Here is a 20,913-nt window from a genome sequence, read left to right as displayed (position 1 = left end):
CTGTCCTGATTTTAGAGTTTTTTTAAAAAAAATACTAGTAGCCATGAAAATGAACAAAATCTGGCTACCAGCATTAAATAATTCTAAATTCCAGGTGAATTCCAGACAAGAAACAATCAGGACTAACTAACACCTCCCAACAAAGGATTCCCTGAGGCAGGAAGCAGCCAGGCTTTGAAGCTGAAAGGCCATTCAGTGCTAATAAAGGTGGTCAATTGCAACATTCACACTTTCCTCAAAGAGAGAAAAGTTCTTTCTCCAACCCTGGACATTCCACAGATATATACTGTAAACCCCACTTGCCTAGCTTCCAACAGAACTCACAACCTCTGAGGATGCCTGCCATAGATGTGGTCACAACGTCAGGAGAGAATGCTTCTGAAACATGGCCATACAGCCAAGAAAACTCACAGCAACCCTGCCTTCAAGCTGTCTCCAACATACAGCAACCCGTTGCAGGGTTATCTTGGCAAGATTAATTCAGAATCAGTTGAGAGGGGATTCCAGCTCTGGTCTCCAGAGTTCTGATCCAATGCTCATATACCTATCCGACAATCTCTTTGCTGTGTATCTCCCTCTATGGTTTTCTGTTGTGCTTAATGTGTGGTGTTTGTTTGTATGTATGGAGGTGGAATAGGCAGATTGTCAGCTTCTATGCCAACCTCATAATCCACACACGAACCCCTGCCTTGGGGCACCCTGTTGCCCACCTGAGCCCTGGAGAGATGCAGGTCTTTCTTCCCAGCCCCCCTTTTTCAATTGTGTAAAGTTTTCCAAAACCTGGCAAAAGGCTGACTCATAAAAAAGCAGCTGACTCTGCTGGAGATAAGGAAACAGAGATAAGAAGGCAATAGAAACTTCTATAGAAGCCAGCTGGCTCAGTCTATCTTGCGTGCAGGGGGGGGGGGGGGGGGATTGGTGGCCAATTCCATGAGACTCCGTTCTTGACACTCATCTGGCTTGGTACCTCTGAGAACCTACAGAGTGCTATGTGTTGTCGAAGGCTTTCATGGCTGGGATCACAGGGTTGTTGTATGTATTCCGGCCTGTATGGCCATGTTCCAGAAGTATTCTCTCCTGACATTTCTGTAAGGCCTTCGACAAAGTCCCTCACAACCTTCTGGTAAACAAACAAGTAAAATATGGGCTAGACAAAACTACGGTTAGGTGGATCTGTAATTGGCTAAGCAAATGAATCCAAAGGGTGCTCACCAATGCGTCGTCTTCATCTTGGAAAGAAATCACGAGTGGAGTGCCACAGGGTTCTGTCCTGGGCCCGGTTCTGTTCAACATCTTTATTAACGACTTAGACGAAGGGTTAAAAGGCACAATCATCAAGTTTGCAGATGACACCAAACTGGGAGGGATAACTAATACTCCAGAAGACAGGAGCAGAATTCAAAACGATCTTGAAAGACTAGAGAGATGGGCCGAAACTAACAAAATCAAGTTCAACAGGGACAAATGCAAGATACTTCACTTCGGCAGAAAAAATGGAAATCAAAGATACAGAATGGGGGACGCCTGGCTTGACAGCAGTGTGTGCGAAAAAGACCTTGGAGTCCTTGTGGGGAACAAGTTAAACATGAGCCAACAATGTGATGCGGCAGCTAAAAAAGCCAACGAGATTCTGGCCTGCATCAATAGGGGAATAGCGTCTAGATCCAGGGAAGTCCTGCTCCCCCTCTATTCTGCCTTGGTCAGACCACACCTGGAATCACACTGTGTCCAATTTTGGGCACCACAGTTGAAGGGAGATGTTGACAAGCTGGAGAGTGTCCAGAGGAGGGCGACTAAAATGATCAAAGGTCTGGAGAACAAGCCCTATGAGGAGCGGCTTAAAGAGCTGGGCATGTTTAGCCTGCAGAAGAGAAGGCTGAGAGGAGACATGATAGGCATGTACAAATATGTGAGGGGAAGTCATAGGGAGGAGGGAGCAAGCTTGTTTTTTGCTGCCCTGGAGACTAGGACGTGGAACAATGGCTTCAAACTACAGGAAAGGAGATTCCACCTGAACATCAGGAAAAACTTCCTCACTGTGAGAGCTGTTCGACAGTGGAACTCTCTCCCCCGGACTGTGGTGGAGGCTCCTTCTTCGGAGGCTTTTAAACAGAGGCTGGATGGCCATCTGTCGGGAGTGCTTTGAATGCGATTTCCTGCTTCTTGGCAGGGGGTTGGACTGGATGGCCTATGAGGTCTCTTCCAACTCAACTATTCTATGAAAAACAGTGTCCCTTGGATAAAATGGGAAAAATCAGAGTTTCCTTTTGGGAATTAAAACAGCTAACACCTCCCAACAAAGGTTTCCCCCAGGCAGGAAGCAGCCAGACTTTGAAGCTGTAAGGCTATTCAATGTTAATCAAGGTGGCCAACTCTAAAATCTGGACAGTAAATAAAGAACAACAGAAAACAAGAGGAATTCCAGACATGAAACAATCAGGGCCAGCTAACACCTCCCAACAAAGGATTCCCCCAGGCAGGACGCAGCCAGCTTTTGAACCTGCAAGGCCATTCAATGCCAATCAAGGTGGCCAATTGCAACATTCACACTTGTCCCCAACAGACAAGGGTTATTTCTCCCACCCTGGACTTTCCACAGATACATGAACCCCACTTGCCTAGTTTCCAACAGACCTCAACCTCTGGGGGTGCCTGCCATAGGTGTGGGCAAAACGTCAGGAGAGAATGCTTTTGGGAAATAAAAATACAGCCAGGAAAACTTGCAGCAACCCAGTTCCCACAGTGTTTGCCCATTAGTTATCAAGGGCAGATAGGAACGATTGCTGAAAATAATTATGCAAGCCACAGTTTCCCACCCCAACCTCAAACCAGTGAGTTGTAATGCCGTTATTATCCTCATCTAGAGAAATGTGGAACAGTGGAAAGAAGTATACTAGGCAACACTTGACTGTGGGAAGAAGTATAGGTGGGGATTTGCCTCCTCTGGCTCTTAGGAATCCCCTTTTGCTGTGAACCAAACAAAACTTTGTTTCTCAAGAGGGGAGTAACACCTAATAGTTTGAGGGAAAGGGGTTCCTCAGTGGTTCTCCTTCTGTCCCTGTTGACTGTGAGGTTGGCAGGCTTTTTTTGCCTCTCCCTTCTGGCAGGATCCAACTTGACGCGGAGGAGGAAATGCCCAGCTGTGCCCTGCCCCTGAGCGCCTGCAACCCGGGCTGTTTGCTTGGCAGGGACAGGCTGTTCTTGCCAGAGCCGGTTCTGCTGTTCTCTTGGGGCCCGGCCTCACCCCGGCCCCTCCTCTGGCCTCGCAAAGGGAGGCTGGGCCTGCTGGGACCTGCCTCTGGAAGTGGCGGGACTGGAAATCCCAAGTGGGTGCTTGGAGGGCAATGGAGGCCTGGGAGTCCTTTGCACCACCTGAAGGCTGGGCAGGTGGGAATGAGAAGCTGGCAACACATCAAGCTGGTGAGTCTAGATCAGGCATGGGCCAGCTTTGGTCCTCCAGGTGTTTTGGACTTCCACAATTCCTAACAGCCGGTAGGCTGTTAGGTATTGTGGGAGTTGAAGTCCAAACCACCTAGAGGGCCAAAGTTGGCCTATACCTGGTCTAGTGTTTCCATTTAAGACTTGCTTGCCTTCTCTTTTGCCTACAGTTCTCTTGTCCTGCCATCCAGCTGGGTCAGAACCCTCCAGACCACTACGCTGCCTTTCCTGGTTTCTTTGCCAGCTCTTTTGCAAGTTTCACAGAGAAGGATTAGCTGTTCCTTCTGTGGTGCCAGGCATTGGCTTGGTCAGGCTTATTTCCTTGTGACTGAGTTGGCATCAGCCGCAAAGCAGGTCCTTTGCTGCACATTGGTCACTGAGTCACCAGGTAAGGCTTCAGGGTTGATGCTCACGACCCAACAACCCTTCTCTGAGTACTATACATGGAAATCATACTGCAAGAAGTTCTTGAGAGCAGCGACATACCTTCCAACTGGTTTTATTTTGGCAAAGACAGTCCCGACGAATCCCCTGCCATCCCACTTTCCCAGGTATTTTTAAAATGTCCCAGTTTCTTTTTCCTCTTCCCTTCCCCCTTTGTCTTCAGTTTATACCATTTACTGCAGACTGAATTCAAAGAGAGAAGAGAGGCCGAAACTTTGCCTTCTCCATCAGCTCAGGAAAAAGTAAACTACTGCAGCCTTTCCTGGCTTGTTCCTAGTTAATAATTCTTGCTGTCTTGACCACAATCTGATGCTGCTTGACAATGCAAAACACAACGTATGTGTTGTTTTTCAATGAATCGTCTATGTTTGTGTCAAATCCTTCAGCTAAATGGACCCCCAGGAAACCAGAGAAACCATCGTCGCATCGACATGAGGATCTGAGGCCCCTTCTACACTGCCACACACAATCCAGATTATCTGCTTTGAACTGGAAGTAATATATTATTATATAATATAACATAATTATATTATATTATAATATAATGATATAACAATATCATGCAATCATAAATATATATGTGGTATATATATATGGTGTATGTTTATATCTATCATATATACAGCATATATATGATACATATAAGGTTTTATACTGTCTTTCCCCCCAATAATGGGACACAGGCTCACAGATGGTTAAAAACAAATAAAATCAGAAACATGTTTGTCGGTTCATTATATATGGATATGTTTATTCCCCTTAAAATTATCATTTTATCATGATAATTTTAGGGGAGGTGGAGGAGTCACTACAATCAATAGTCAGAACAGTTAAGGATTTTGGTAAAACTTCGGGCCTCACAATTAATTTAGGTAAATCAGAGATTCTACATAAAAATCTAACATGGGAAGAACTTAAGAAGGTTCAAAACATCATGGAAATAAAACTGGGGAATAAGAAGATGAAATACCTGGGAGTAGATATACCAAAAAATATTAATAATATTCTACCAATGAACTACAATCATTTATGGAAAAATATGAGCAAACAAATCATTTCATGGGGAAAGAAATTTCGAGATATCTCCTCAAGGCTAAAAATTTACAAGATGAAGATCTTGCCCAAGTTTTTATTCTTGTTCCAAACCCTCCCGGTGAATATCCCTATCAATTTGTTGAAGAAATGGGATAACTCTCTCAAAAAATGGGTAGTGGGAGGAAACAAAAACAGAATTGCTAACTTCTTATATTATAGTAAACAAGAATTGGGTGGATGGGGGGCTCCCTCATTGGGAATATACTATGAGGCAAGTCAACTAGTGAGATTACTAGAATTCGAATTGGAAGGGTCAAAAAAATGGGTGCAAATAGAAAAGGATGCAAATAATTGGCTAAAGGGAACGTCAATGGGAGAGAGAATAGATATAAAAGACCTAAAGAACATAAAAGCAGGCCCTTGCTTAACAATGTTGTCAATCTGGAAAAAATGGCAAACTAAATTACAAATAAATAAAATTGACCCTTTCCCATTAGAAACATTGAAAAATAAGGATAAGACATTTAGGAATATAATTAAGGCACTGAAGGAAAATGGTATTAAAAGGATTGGGGACCTTATGGACCCCAAAGGAGAAATATTAAAGTGGGATAAAATAAAAGATAAATGTGGCCAAGGGAACTGGATAGCATGGTTAGGTTTGTCCAGTAAAGCCCAGGCCATGAAAAGAAGAGAAGCAGGCGAAACCCCCCTGGATAGAATAATTAGAAGGAAATTAGAAACAGATAAAGGAATGATTGGGCTATGGTATTAATTACCTTAACTTATAATACGAAAGAAACGCTTACAGAGATCTGGAAACAGGAAAAAAACTTTACTGAGAAACTAATTGGGTCATGGATCAATAATATTCATAAAATTAATCATATAAGGATCAAAGAAACACAAAGGAAAATAATCTCAAAATGGTATAGAACCCCCCTACAATTAGCTCATATAACGGGAAGTACCTCGAACAAATGTTGGCATAAATGTGGGGGAATAGGTTCATTCTCGCACATGTGGTGGGACTGTAGAAAAATTCAAATCTTTTATAGCAAAATAGAAAAGAAATGGAAGAAATAATAGGGAAAGAATTAATATGGGACAAAGCCAGATTTATGTCCCTCACAATAAAGGTAAGGGAAGATAACAATAATTAGACCGAGATTCTAAAATATATGACAGCCGCAATACAAGCCACAATAGCCCGAGGATGGAGGGATGAGACAAAATGGAACGTAGAAATTTGGTGGTCTTATATATCAGAATATATAATCAATGATTTCATTAATCAAAGGAAAAGAAAATATACAAATTGTCTAAAAGAACCTGACTGGTTCAGGAAATGGTCAGTCCTAATTAACAAAATAGATGGAGACGAAAGGTACACCACCTTGAACCAGGCGTTCCACACAGTTAAAATGATACGATGATAATATATTGAATTGCTGTTCCAGGGGGGAGGGGGAACGGGGGAGGGGAGGGGTGGGTGTTACATTCCAAAGGATCGTTTAAAATGTCATTTAAGCATTACTTACTTTTGGTATTATGTATATTGAAATAAGACATGCATTGCTAAAATTTTGTTAATTGTTGGAATGTAATAAAAAAAAATTAAAAAAAGAGAAAAAAAAGACATGTTTATTCCCCTTCATGCACCATTGTGTGTCCAGTTAACAGTATGTGAAACTTACAAAAAAGAATATTCAAAAAACCTGTCTCTGTTTTCAGGCTTTTTCCTGTTTTCTTTGCAACTGTGGTGGTGTAAGGAGAACTCATAAAGGGAGCAGGTGAGTTGCACAATTCTAGCCATTTCTGGGGCAGAAATATAGCTCAGGGCTGCCACCCTCTGCTGGAAATGAGCATTGTATGCTTTCAGATGTGACCAATGTCCATGTCAGTAAGCTTTCAGAGCCATAGTGGTGCAATGGGTTAAACCCCTGTGCCGGCTGAACTGCTGACCTGAAGGTTGGCAGTTTGGATCTGCAAGATGGGGTGAGCTTCTGTCTGTCAGTTCTAGCTTGCGGGGACATGAGAGAAACCTTCCAGCAGGATGGTAACACATCCTGGCATCCCCTGGGCAACGTCTCTCTGAGGATGCCTGCAATAGATGTGAGCGAAACGTAAGAAGATAATACTTCTGGAACATGGCCATACAACCCGGAAAACATACAAGAACCCCAACGTCTCTATAGACCGCCAATTCTCTAACACCAGAAGCAACTTGCAATATGTTCTCAAGTCGCATCTGACATGATACAAAAATTATATCTCTACACTGCAGAAAAAATGCAGTTTGATACCACTTTATCTGTCATAGCTGTATATGATACAATCCTGGAAGTTGTAGTTTTACAAGGTCGGTAGACTTCTCTGCCAAAAAAGTTCTAGCGCCTCAGCAAGCTACAAATCCCAGGATTCTATAGTGTCATGGTTTGCAAAGATACTATATGTGTGTTAACTGGAAAATCAAATGCATGAAGCCAATTGACTGAGATTGCAAAGACCTGGGAATCGGTTTGCAACTGTTGCTGTCCTGCTGCTGGAGAACCATTTTTAACAAGTTTCTCTCTGTGTGTTTATGAGTCTACTGAGTACTGGCTGAAAAGAAGATGACTCTGTACTCAGAGAGGCCTGACTATTTCTGAGGCCTTGTTTGTTGCTGATCTTCACTGAAGCAGATTTATGGACTAAAAAAGGACTGCTTATGACTGCTGATTTCTGAAAGCAATCAAAGGGACTATTGTAAATACCATTGTTCTGTTGATCTCTTGGATTTAGTAAAAGTTCATGTGTTATTTGTTCTGCAAAGCTGAGTGGTTCATCATTGTTCAGGGTGACTCTGGGCTCACGGGCACACGTAAGAGCTTCCATCTATTATCTACAATCCCCAGCACATAGCATTGAGCCATGGCAGTTAAAATGGTATCAAATTGCATTAATTCTACAGTGCAGATTAGGCATGGACAAATTTCCTCCCACAATTCCTAACAGCCAGTGCTGTTAGGAATTGTAGGAGTTGAAGTCCAAAACACCTGGAGGGCTGAAGTTTGCCCAAGCCTGGTGTAGATGCACCCAAAATCTCCAAATCATCGGCTGTATACTTTACTATGTCTTGTTATTTTTACAGCATGAGTGCATTTTCCACCTGAAACAGCTTACATTGAGAGCAAAGCAGAAGGAAGTCCAATTCTCAAAATTTAGCCACACTAGAGCTTTCTATATTGATTTATTGTTTCTAATCAGCTCTGGAATTAATAAGAGGACTATTGTGGGAAGCAAGTGATTTAGGATTTCTAAGCAAAACTGTATCAAAAAGAGGACAAGAGGTGCCAAAAGGAAATAATTCATCAGTGTATCTGATAGTGTTGCCAGGTTTTCAAAACACAAAGGTTATGGAAACTATTTCTAAGTTTGTGTTCCGCCTCAGCGCATTCTGCCCTTTGAACGCTAGGGGGCGCTGTGTCAACGCGTTCGCATATAGAAGAAGCAGAGGGGGCGTGGCTAAACGCGGCGCCCGGTTGTCTTTTCTGCACGTGACGTCAGGCCGAGCGACGCCGAGAGGAGCGACAACCCGGAAACGCCTCGTCTCCCGGCGGCCGCCATATTGGCCGGCTCCCTGGGCGCCGCCATGTTTTGAGAGTCGTTCCCAGGAGCAGCAGCCGCCTCAGTCAGAGAAGAAAAGACGGGAAGAGGAGGAGGAGGAGAGGAAAGAGGAGAGGGGCTGCCTCCCTCCCACCGAGTCAGCCATGTCTGAGACTTATGGTAAAGAGGGGGGGGGGGGGGAAGGGTCTTAAGCTAAATATGGGTGTCTATATTGAAAGCTAAGACTGGGGCCTGTCTTCTGGGAGGCCTGAAGGAATCACGAGGAGGTTTAGTGTTGCCTTAGTGAGAAATGGGGAAGGGCTGCTGGGTTTGCTGGACTCTTTGTTTCTCCCTTTAAAGCAGGCATGGGCAGAATTGGGCCTTCCAGGTGTTTTGGACTTCAACTCCCACCATTCCTAACAGCTTCAGGCCCTTTTCCCCTCAGCCGCTTAAGGCTGTTAGGAATGGTGGGAGTTGAAGTCCAAAACACCTGGAAGGCCCAATTCTGCCCATGCCTGCTTTAAAAATAGGTTTCATATCTACTCATTGCCAATACTAGGAAAACAACAACAACACGCCTTTTGTGTTATGACTCACAGGGTTTTTTGAACAATATTTGTTCAGAAGAGAATTGTCCTGGTCTTCCTCTGAGGTTGAGAGAGTGTGACTCACTCAAAGTCAGCTTTCAGGATCCAAAAGGACCTCAGGCCCCTTTCTACACTGCCATATAATCCAGTTGTTCAAATCAGAGAATTCTTTTTTATCTGCTTCAAACAGGATTATATGAGTCTACACTGCCATATAATCCAGATCAAAGAAAAGAATCCACATTATCTGTTCAGAACTGGATTATATGAATCTACATTGCCATATAATCTGTAGATTACCAAAGCAGACAATCCACGTTATCTGCTTTGAACTGGATTATATGAGTCTACACTGCCAAATGTAGTGGACCAAATGCTAGCCCAGATAACTGCTTGTTTTTCCCACAGCAATGTATGGCACCAAAACCTTTGCTCTTTTCCTTTTCATGCCTAAAGTGATGTTTGTTGTAACCATCAGAAAAGCCGCATCAAAGCTGTGAAACAAACCCCTAGTTAATTTCCGTTTAACCACACACACAAACTGATTGTGTTTCATTGGTTTGCAGCTGAAGAGCCCTTCTATTTGTTTTCATATTTTGCAAACCGGACTTGAAGGATTATTGCTGGGTGGGCATCTTTAAAGCCCTTCCGATTCCTCTCCTGAGCTCATAAATTGAAGAAGGCAGGATGAAGAAACTTAGATCATAATTATATCCTGTTTGCGGAGGAAATACTTCAGCTCCCCACTAATCACCCTCATCACATTCCATTAGGCCAGGTTTTTGTCCCCCCCCTCCCCCCATGTAAGACAAGCAAATAGAGGCTTTAGATCTTGGAAATTCCTGTTGTTGAATGAAATACCAGGACACATGTTATTTATTGGCAGTCTCCTGATAATTATACCCTTATTGCCAACTTGGTAGGTGAGCCAGATCCAGCACCAGAGTACTGGTTCCATGACAGATAAGGATCTTAGCTAAGTGAATAATTTTTCAAAGTGTTACAACAATAAACACATTCTCCTGTATACCAAACTATACCGGTTCTGCACCAGTTTGATCTAGAACACTTATGAAACTGGGAATTTTGCAGCACTGAGAGGAAAGAGGATGTAATTTAAAATGGGTGAAAGAGAAAGGTATGGTTTGTAGATTTAATGCAGTTGTAAAGTTGGAATAAGTCTCTAATTTAGTCCCCTGTTAATGTTAAAAGTTCTACTTGAGAAGACAGCACTCTTGGGAAACATAAATGAAAACATCTTAACAGTTGCTACATTGCAAGAAACCAGATTCTTCAGTTTCTGCAGCATGTACTGTGCAAACCTGTCCCATTAAATTGGTGGGCTAGCTTCTAGACATGGGACTATTTAATCTGAATGGGCTGGTGCTTTGACGGTATGCAGTCAACAAATATAGACCTTAAAAGTGTACATTCTGTTGCTGTTGGCCTGTGGGTAGAAAATGAAGGGTGTGGTATAGTGTGGGACATGCACTGCAATCACATGAATGCTGCTGCTACAGTTTTATAGGGATTTGATTCACTTTTTAGGATGTTACAGAGATCAAAGCCAACTTTGATGCAAAAGCAGAAAACTAGAAATATCGTGGGCATTGAGGAATGTTTAAGGGGCAAATGACTTATTGGGGTGGATTGTGATCTGGCAGGATTTTTGTGAAGGCAAGGTGATGATTTTGATAGCTGTATAACATTCAGTGTTCAAAATTATTGTTTTAATTGTTTTAAAAAACTGGATACTAAGAGTCAACTACTTTTAGGAGCTTTTAAAGGGCGTTTTAATGTGTTATAAATTTATTGTTTTGGGAGCCTTCTGGATTGGGAGACATACTGTCAATAAAATAATTAATAACTTTTAAAATCTTTGTCATCTTTGTGTTTTGAGAGAGAGAAAAAATCCCTAGCTGTCCTTGGTTGTTTGCTTCTCACGTAGCTTTGCAGCAACAGCTCCTCAAATATTTTCCTAATACACAAAGCAGGAAAATGAATCTTGGGTCAGAGATAGACTGAATAAAGTCAGTCTTATCTTAAACTGTGGGGGTGTTGATTCTTTTAGGGTGTGCCTCTTTCCATATAAACTGGATTGGTGCTTGTGAACTCCTGCCTGCTTTTATGGCTAGGTTGAAAAGTTTTTATATCTATGCCCTGGATGGGTGTGTTATATGAATTTATGTTGTGTACAAACCATTGAAGAGAGACAATGAATAGCTTAGCAGGATTGTTCACATTGATCTTGGTACTGAGGTGGTCCTGTTTTAGACAGTTTTGGAACTAATGCCTCTCAAACCATCTTTATTAAAACCTCATAGAACACTATAAAAGTCCTATAGCAGCAAAGATGACTTCTCTAAGGGCCCTTCTGCACAGCCATATAGCCCAGAGTATTAAGGCAGAATAATCCACAGTATCTGCTTTGAACTGGGTTATCTGAGTCCATGCTGCCATATATTCCAGTTCAAAGCAGATAATGTGGGATTTTACTCAGCTGTGTGGAAGGGGCCTAAGAGGGAAGAGGAGACAGGCATATTCTACACTATATCATGTTTGGTGTGACCTTGTTTATTCTCTGGAGTGGAAACCCATACCTTAGAATAGATAAAAGTAAAGGTTTTCCCCTGACATTAAGTCCAGTCGTGTCTGACTCTGGGGGTTTGTGCTCATCTCCATTTCTAAGCCGAAGAGCCAGCGTTGTCTGTAGACACCTCCAAGGTCATGTGGCCAGCATGACTGCCTTAAAATATGTATCTAAAAATACTTCTTTTGTATCACACTCACAGTTTTCTGTCCTGTTAATTTAATTTCTTCTTTCAGTGTTCCCCTGCCTGGATTTTTATATATAATCACTACATTTCTAGTCCTCTTCACACAGCTGGCAAAGCAGTCTGGTGAATGAAAGATGTCTCAATGAGGTAGCCTGATTTAAGGGTGCCATGGAGTTCTATTGTAAGGAATTGACATTTAAATTCTGCATCCTAAACCAATTCAGTTAGTGTTTTGTGGCAGCAGCCCTTGGTTCTGTACATAGCCCCTTCTGTTCCTGAACACCAAGAAAGTCTCCAACTCTTGTCAAGAAGTTAGTGCTTGGAAACTTGGCTTGTGATTCCAGCCTTGGGTGACTACCATAATGCTAACATTTCCTTCATCCATCTTGTGTATCTCTTAGAGAAAATGGTTGCCTATATAAAAATCCTCTTGCCTCATTTGCAGCCAAGATTGAGCAGACTTTAGCTTTCTGGGAGCCTAGGCTTCTCCCCAGGGCATTCAAAAAATGCTGAAATCTTTTACCTGAAGGAAATGGTGATACTTTTTGAAGGAGAATGAAGATCTCAGTTTGAGATTATTGCAAGGTTGAGTATGCCTTATATAACCAGAAGTGTTATAGATTTCAGATTTAGGGGTTGGGGTGAAATTCCTGCATCTGCATATATGTGCATACAGAGGTATTTTATATAGGAGGCCTAGATCTAAACATGCATTTCATTTATGTTTCCTATATACCCAGCCTGAAAGTAATTTTATATAATATCAGTATATGAAACAAAGTTTGTATACACTGGACCATCTCAGCCTCTCCTGTGGACAATATTGGATTTTGAAGTACTTCAGATTTCTGAATAAGGGTTGCTCAACATGTATCTTTTCACCAGTGGCTTTGGGTTTCAGTTTTGAACTTTTTTTAAGTCTCGAAATGTCTGGAACCTTCTGCTTTTCTGTAATGCTAGTGAACATCAGCCTTGTTCAGGATAGTGTTCATTTCCAGAGTCCTTTCTCTTACTGATTGTTTCCTGCTTTTGGAGTGTCTTGTCATCATGAGGCTATTTTTTGATCTCCTTCCAGATTTTCTCTTCAAATTCCTGGTAATTGGAAGTGCTGGAACGGGAAAATCCTGCCTCCTGCATCAATTCATTGAAAACAAATGTGAGTTGTTTTTTTTAATCTGTATCAAATGCTATACCACATGTGGTATACAAGAAATTAAAAATAAAAGGCAGTATAATGGAAACCACTTGACATACAATCTAAACAAAGCCATGATAGATAGAAACAAATAAGCATTGCCAAGACTTAAAATGCAGGAGCGGTGAAACAAAGTGGCATTAAATGAATGCCATTTTAAAAGCAGGGATCTGGATAATATTCTTCCATGGAATTAATTGGATAGGCTGAGTTCCACAGCAGGAAAAAAGCCCTTTTCTCATTCCTCCAACTACAGTTCTAACAGTGGTAGAGATGTTGTCTGCCTGAACTGAATGTTCTCTGTGTGCTTCTAATGCATCTGTTCACTTGATTTTGAAACAGTTCTTATAAGATATTATTTCTTGGAGGGGAGGAGACAGAAATATATCTATGTCTCAAGAAAAAGAATATGTAGCATATTGATCTCTTATCTTGTCCAGAACCACTGCAGAATGTTTGACAACACCAAGGTGGAAATGCTGTGAAAGTCATTCATTTCACAAAAAACATTTGGTAAAGTCCCCCGTAATATTTTGATTAGTAAATGGGAATCATGTCAGATAGACCCATAATTGGTTGGAAAGCCATGCTGAAAGAGTAATCATCAATGGCTGTACTTCAGACTGGAAAGACATCTCTATTAGAGTGCCTCGGGTTTGTCCTAGAGCCATTTGTCTTCAAGGTTTTTATCAGTGACTTAGATGGAGGGAATCCTTATCAAGTTTGCAGATGACTCATAACTGAGAGAAGGGCTAACACAAGATAGGAATATAAATTGGAAGTATCTAGAAAACTGGGAAGAAATTAATAAAATGAGTATAACATAGTACAATAGAATGCCACCTCATTGTGTAAGAAATTATTTACACAATGAAAAACTTTTCACCAACCTTGTAAAGTACAGCAGTATTGTTAATTCAAGAGTCTAGGTGAGAAGCTGAGAAAGAAGAATTAAGAACAGCTCTGAGTGCTCAATAGCTCAGCATCTGAGATAAAAGTTTGCAACTTATCAGACATGCTTTTAGAGATTGATATATTTGTGGCTTTGATTCTCTCACTTCTCAACTGTGGCCAATGTCTACATCTCTCCAATGTGTCCTTGTAACAAGAAGATTTGTTCTTCTTAGAAAAGTCCTTGTGTTTTTCCTAGTTGGTTTTTTTTTTACAGTCAGACTTCCATGCATTGATGGAATTAACCATAAACAGTTTGAAAATGCCCAATTCCTCTAATCCAAAAAGCAGACCTTGGCACCAAGGCACCATTGTACTGTTTTGTTTTTCATTGAAGCATAAGGCAAATAAATGGAAATTGAGTTTTCTTCGGTCATAAAAACAGGCTCTTTTAACAAAACACTCAAAACTTCCACATGAAGTGAATTGATGATGAAAGGAAAAGCACTTCCCCAGTTCCTTCCTGTGCTGCAATGGGGTATGAAAGAGCTTCACAGGATGCCTTCCTTAAGTATTGTGCTACAATTGCATCCTCACGCTGCCACCACTTCTCTTTTATCTCAGCACCTACATCCCTCTGTCCACTGGTCCAGTGCCCCTTTAGCCTTAAGTCAGATTTATTTATTTACTATATTTATATCCCACTTTTTCTCAACCCGAAGGGGACTCAAAAGTAGCAAAATTCTTCAATGCCACATATACAAACAGGTAAAATGCAGTACATCATATACAAAAACCAAATAAAAACATAAATACTATAAAACCAAGTCAGATGTTTGTGGTGTTTAATAACTCTCAAGTTAAACTGTTGTTTTCATGAGGATTTTAAAACACTCTGTGCTCTCTGGCCAATACTCATTTATCTTTTGCGCCTTTTGTGTGTGTTTATTCAGTCAAGCAGGATTCCAATCATACAATTGGGGTGGAATTTGGATCAAAAGTGGTGAATGTTGGTGGCAAGACGGTGAAGCTCCAGATCTGGGATACAGCTGGGCAAGAGCGCTTTAGGTAAGGGAAAGATTCCAGGTGGCATTTCCCCTCTACAGTTTCCCAATTGTTCCTCTCTACAATTGTGAATACTGGAGGCACTTTGCATCACATTCCAGCAACTGGGCAGTTTAAAAAAGAAAATACAGTTCTATTTCAAGCCATGGTGGCTATGGGGATATTGGTGTGGAAGGCAACTGAGTGGCATTGTAACTGATGTCCTGAATTTTTGGAATCCTGCCTTTGATGCTCTTACAAGCCTTCTCTTTTCCTGTAGGTCAGTAACAAGAAGCTATTACCGAGGGGCCGCAGGAGCGCTCTTGGTCTACGACATCACCAGGTGCGTCCCATACTCAGTTTTATATTTTTTTGTATTTTATGATGTTTTATTTTATTTTGTTTTGTTTTTTTCATTGTTAGACTTACTCTGCTGGTTGTCATTTTGTTTATTAAGGTATAGTTAGGTTGTTTATATTGTCTAATGTGCTTTGTCTTGATGTATACTTTTTTATAGCTTTCTTTGGGCATTGAATGGTTGTCATATGTTTAGAAACCACCCTGAGTCCCCCTCAGGGAGATTGGGTGGTCTATAAATAAAGTTTATTATTTTTATTTATTATTATTTGCCTCGTCTTCCACTTCACTTGGAGCCTACCATGGATTGTTAGAATGGACTTTGACCTTTTCCATTTCTTAAAAACACAAAATGACCCATGGAGTAGGGGATGTTAGTGAATGTGCCCTTAATTATTGTGCCATTTGTATGACAAATAGAGCAACCTCACAGATCTTGGACTCAATTTTCTGCTACCGGGACATCCCGAGGGCCCTCTGAACTGCTAGGCTGTAAAATCCACTATAAAAGGCTGTATAAAGACCAAGGGTTGGACATTTCCCACTTCCAATCGAGGGCAATGGGAGATCCCTTCATGATATTGGAAGGGAGGAAGCTGGAGACTGTCTTTCAAGTTAGCTGCAGGAGGAAATGGTGGCTTCTCTGTCTTCTTTGCATGCCTGAAAAAGCCCAATTTGTCTTCTGCAGCAGAGAGACGTACAATGCCTTGACAAACTGGCTAACAGATGCCCGGACCCTAGCCAGCCCCAACATAGTCATCATTCTCTGTGGCAACAAGAAAGATCTGGATGCTGACCGAGAAGTTACATTTTTGGAAGCTTCACGTTTTGCTCAGGAAAATGGTAAGCTCTGCAAGGGGTTGGAAATGCTGGGAGGAAGACAGAAGTAAGGGTTCTGACTGTTTGGTTCAAGCAGTTGTTTTCTTCACCACACCTGCCCTTGGTTGGGCTTAGCTGTTCCTCCCAGACTGTAAAATGACTGCTGACAAATGGTCACTTTTTGAGTGATGTTTATGTACATTGTGTTCTCCTTGTTCTGTCCCTCTAGTGGCAGAAGCTCGACTGGAGTTTTCTTGTCCAGCAGGGGATGCTAGAGTCTTGTCAAATGGCTTTGGAGCTAAGAAGCTGCTTCCTCGTGCCTTTGCTCTCCTTGTAGGCTGCTTAATTATTGTGCCCATTGACTGGTTAATGAGTAATGGTGTTTTGTGCCTACCTCCATGATCACATGCAAACCTCATGAGGCAGCTAACCCTCAATTTTGGAGAAGGAAGAAGTTGTGGGAGGCAAGAGAATCTTGGCATGATTATGACTTCTACTTATGAATTATCCTAGCCCCTTCTTTTGGGAGTTTTCCATCAACATGTTCCCATTTTGGAGCTGGAAGGAGAGAACTTTTGCCCCACTCCCTCTTTGGTTCGAACTTGAATGACTAAACAAATGCTTATTGTATGTGACAGAGTTAATGTTCCTTGAGACCAGCGCCTTGACCGGGGAGAATGTAGAAGAAGCTTTCCTAAAATGTGCTCGGACTATACTGAACAAAATTGAATCAGGTGCGTCTCGATCATTTCCTATCTTGAGTCCAAAAGAAAATGCACCTCCCACTCCCCAAGTTTGGGTGAAAATAGTTTTGCCTTGTAATATTAATAGCTCTGAAACATGTGTATCTATGTGACAGTTTTCTAAGTAGTTGCAAATCCAGCACAAGCATAATGCTTGGTCAACATTTCAAGTTCGTATCTTCTTTTGCATGGTAATTGTTGCAGTCTGAATATTGGTCAAAATTTGTTGCGACACATTTTGATGCACACTTTGAGTCAACTTGTTTGACTGAATTTTACACACGTAATTTTAAAATTAATTTCATCAGAATCAGCAGGAAAAAAACTGTGCAGGATTTCAGTTTACTAGCCATTTCTTTTACTAATTTTATTAGATCCCAAAAATGGCATTTTGTTAAATGCCGTGCGCATGCTGACTGACTGACCTTCAGATAAGGGAGTCTAGATCAGCAATTATTATAGTTAGAGACCTCCAATTTTGGGAAACTGAGTTTAACACCTGACTGGCGCTGCAGCTAAAATTTGAACAAAATTGGAAAACATGATGGTGGGAAGGTTTAGACTACTTGGCATGGAATGACCCATAAGCATTTTTGATAGTGAAACAACCTGTGTTCTCAAACATCACTTGTCCCGTATTCAATCTGACAACTCTATAAGTTAGGGAAGGAGCATCTAAAGCCTAATGTGATTGTGTTTGTGACTATCCCTCCCCCTTCTTAACCTTCCAGGTGAGCTGGATCCAGAGCGGATGGGCTCAGGCATCCAGTACGGGGATGCTTCCTTGAGGCAACTGCGGCAACCCCGAGGAACCCAAGCACAGACCCGACAACAATGCAACTGCTAGAGCCAAAATTCAAGCATGCTGAAAACTGTCTTGCGAGGTAAACCTGGTCAGGGATGTGGTGTGGAGAATGCTATAGCCCTGGGTTTGTGGGAGTCTTACTCCTGGGTTTGTGGGAGTTTGTGTAGAGATGGCACTGAACTCCAGAACTCCTGATGATCTTTCCCAGTGGCTTCATGTGGATGTTAAACAATGTGGGGGACAGAACTGAACCCTGCAGGACCCCACAAGACAACGGTCATAAGGCTGAGCAGGCATCCCCGAACACCACCATCTGGGTACAACCTTCTAGGAAGGAATGGAGCCACTGCAAAACGGTGTCTCCAAGTCCCATCTCAGCCAGGCAACTGAGAAGGATACCATGGTTGATGGTATTGAAGGCCGCTGAGAGGTCCAAGAGAACAGTGACACACTACCCCTGTTGAATTCTCTACACAGATTATCTACCAAGGCGACCAAAGCTGTCTCCGTTCTATGACTAGACTTGAAACCAAACTGAAATGGATCTAGATAATCTGTTGCAAGGTCACTACTTGCTCCAAAACCTTGCCCAAAAAAGTTTTTTAAAAATGAGAATTTTTCACTGTTGGGTGGACTCATGGTTTTGGATGTGGGGCTAAAGCTGCATGGAAGGCACATGTTTTGGGTTTGCTTTGGTATGGATGAGCATTTGTTCATGTCAGTTTTCCTTGCCCCGCTCCAGCCTGAAATTATACAGTCTCTTACAAGGCCTACTGCCTCAGTGAAAACCAGTCTTCAGTTTGTTAAGGGGTTCTTTAACGGGTTGGGAAGAGCATCTCAGGCGAGTCACTCATGAAGTATATACCCCTTGGGTTCTTTTCCTGACTGTTCTGATTTCTCCTCTTCCCCGCTCCCTTTTGTCTCTTCCAACCCTCAGTGCTGGAATTCAGTTGCGCTGGACCCAGGGCTGTATGAAGCACTTTCTTCCGTTCCATTCCCCAGGACTACGTGTCTTGTTGGCCGAAGCTCTCTTGAGCCTTTGCAAGGAACCTGGCTCCATCTCCATGCTGTCACCGCCCTCCCCTTCCTTTTTGCCTCGCATCCGGATGGAATGCTTTGCAAGTTAAGTTCTCAGACACAGGCTTCCACGCAGGAGGTGTGCAAGGGAGACTCTGGCTTCGGTGGACTCTGGTCCCTTTTCTATGCTGAAGGCCAAGCCCCTTCTTCTGGCTCTCTGTGACTGTGATGGCTTTGACGTCCAGAGCAACAGGCTCATAAAAGGTGGTGGGGAACCCCAGAAAGAATCGGCCTCCTCAGCTCCCTCATCCTCTTCTGCACTCAACTGCTTTTGACTTAATATGGCAACATAATATGATTGTGGTTTTAGGGGGTGAAAAAGGGGGCACTTGGGTCATTTTGGAGATATTTCATTTCTCCTCTCTTAAGTGTAAACCTTCATTCCATCTTTGTAGGAGAAGTTGCCATGTCCCCCCCTCCCGTATATGTGAAAGTGCACAAAACATTTCTGGGGATCCTCAGATGCTATCCCCTTCCAGCTATTTCTGAATATTCTGCCTTGGTGGCAAAACCAAAAGACCCCTCTTCTCCTCCCTCATAGCATTTCCAGTGATGAGTCTAAATTTCTATTCACACTAGGTCCTATTGTGTTTTTGTTTGATTCTTTGGTACCACTTCTCTGAAGATATCTCCTCTGTTTGGTTTTTTAAAAAGCTATAAGTTTGTACGGTTTTCAGGCACTTTCTCGCTATCCCCAGTCCCATGTTATCCCCTCTCCCCGGCTGAAAGAGAAATGGCATTGTGTGCCTGGGGTTGTGTGCTGAATCAGTTGTTACTGTTTGCTGGAAGTTCCCGGTTTGGTCTGTGAGCACTTCTAATAAGGATCTTAGACCTTTTGAGCAGGAAACATTGCATATGTGATCATGTCTCTCATAGTGGAGGAAGGAGGTGGACATAACATGTTTGTCCTTCCCTGGAGGCCTTTACAGCCATCAGCTGGCGTTTTCTGAGATTCCAGTGTGCTGTCAAGCTCCTGTGCCTTAAAACCTTTGACCAGGCACCTCTGTGAACGCTTGTGAGTTTTTAAGGCCCAGTTGCTTCTTTTTTTTCTTTGCTCTCGGATGGAGCTTAGTTTTGTAAGTGTCTGAAAAGGAATAAAATTTCCAACTCTGTCCTTCAGATTCAGCTGTATAGTTACAAACTGCCATTCACAGCTGTTCGGTAGTTGGATGGGCTTCATGGGAGCCAAAGAGCACTAGCGGTTTGGGTCTGTAGGGTATGACAGCGAATAAGGAATTTTCTCTGCCAGGTGGGATCTTCCTTGTCTCACAGCCAGTTTGTGGTATCCAGTGCCATCCCTCCTCTTTTGGCCAGTAGCTGCCACCCTGGGACTTGTTTGTCTGTCCAGTCTTGCACACAAGGATGCCTTTCTTTGATTGCTGCTTTTCCACAAGTTGGTCTGTATTTCCACTGTGCCCTCTGGGGCCGTGGCAGGGTGCCAGTTGTCATAATAAGATTGTGTTCCTTTGGAAACGGTCATTAGGCAAAGAGGCACTGTTGGGACAAATAGACCAAAATGAATATGGAGTTGGGTGGCCGACTGGACACTCGGGCACCTTCTAGTCCTGTTTGATAGTGAAGAAAAGGAGAAGAGGACAGAGAGACACTTGGTTTGATTTGCAGAGTCCGTTCTGCTCTTCTTCCTTTCTGATACTTCTTGCATGCCTTATGGGCTAAGATTACAAGATTATTCTTCACCCCACCCCACACTTTTTGTCAGTTCCTTTATTTAAGCACGCCCCAATCTATGTCCAAGAGGAAGTCTAGTTTGGATGGTTCTTTGTTGTTGTTTCTTAAAAGTGTAATGTTTAACTTTGTTATTTATTACTTCGTGTCAGGGTAGGAGCCCACTGTCACCTTATCTGTGCCCCAAATCTGCGTTCCCTGCTCCAAATCCTTCTACAAACCACTTCCTTCCCGATTTCTTGTAATCTCCCTTAAGGGATAGGCTGGGGAAATTTGGATACGGTTGCTTTTAATCTGGGGTTGAGTCGCTGACTGTTACAAAGCAGATCCTCTGTTTTTTCTTCTCGTGATGCAAACATTCCCTCCAATTTAAGGCTGTGAAATGATTCTCAGACATAAAGTGTTCTCTTTTGTTTTCTTTTCCAAA

The 20,913-nt window shown here is 42.4% G+C and overlaps 1 protein-coding gene across 1 annotated transcript; it reads left to right on the top strand.

Moving 5' to 3' along the window:
* Positions 1-8,499: 8,499 nt before the first annotated feature.
* rab4b (RAB4B, member RAS oncogene family) lies at positions 8,500-20,913 on the top strand. The gene is made up of 8 exons (XM_008113834.3): positions 8,500-8,685; positions 12,945-13,025; positions 14,909-15,023; positions 15,280-15,342; positions 16,045-16,199; positions 16,814-16,909; positions 17,650-17,802; positions 18,661-20,913. The coding sequence occupies exons 1-7, from the start codon at positions 8,670-8,672 to the stop codon at positions 17,763-17,765; spliced, it is 642 nt and encodes a 213-aa protein (XP_008112041.1). The 5' UTR covers positions 8,500-8,669; the 3' UTR covers positions 17,766-17,802; positions 18,661-20,913.

This window comes from Anolis carolinensis, unplaced genomic scaffold (assembly GCF_035594765.1).
Source record: "Anolis carolinensis isolate JA03-04 unplaced genomic scaffold, rAnoCar3.1.pri scaffold_10, whole genome shotgun sequence".
Taxonomy (NCBI): Eukaryota; Metazoa; Chordata; class Lepidosauria; order Squamata; family Dactyloidae; genus Anolis; species Anolis carolinensis.
The sequence above is the reverse complement of the archived record's forward strand: the minus strand, read 5'-3'. Positions and strand labels throughout refer to the sequence as shown.

Excerpts from the sequence above, each read along its gene's own strand:
- rab4b (XM_008113834.3), top strand. Across the intron at positions 15,343-16,044 it reads TTGGTCTACGACATCACCAG|CAGAGAGACGTACAATGCCT; the intron begins GTGCGTCCCATA and ends TGTCTTCTGCAG. Across the intron at positions 16,910-17,649 it reads ACTGAACAAAATTGAATCAG|GTGAGCTGGATCCAGAGCGG; the intron begins GTGCGTCTCGAT and ends TTAACCTTCCAG.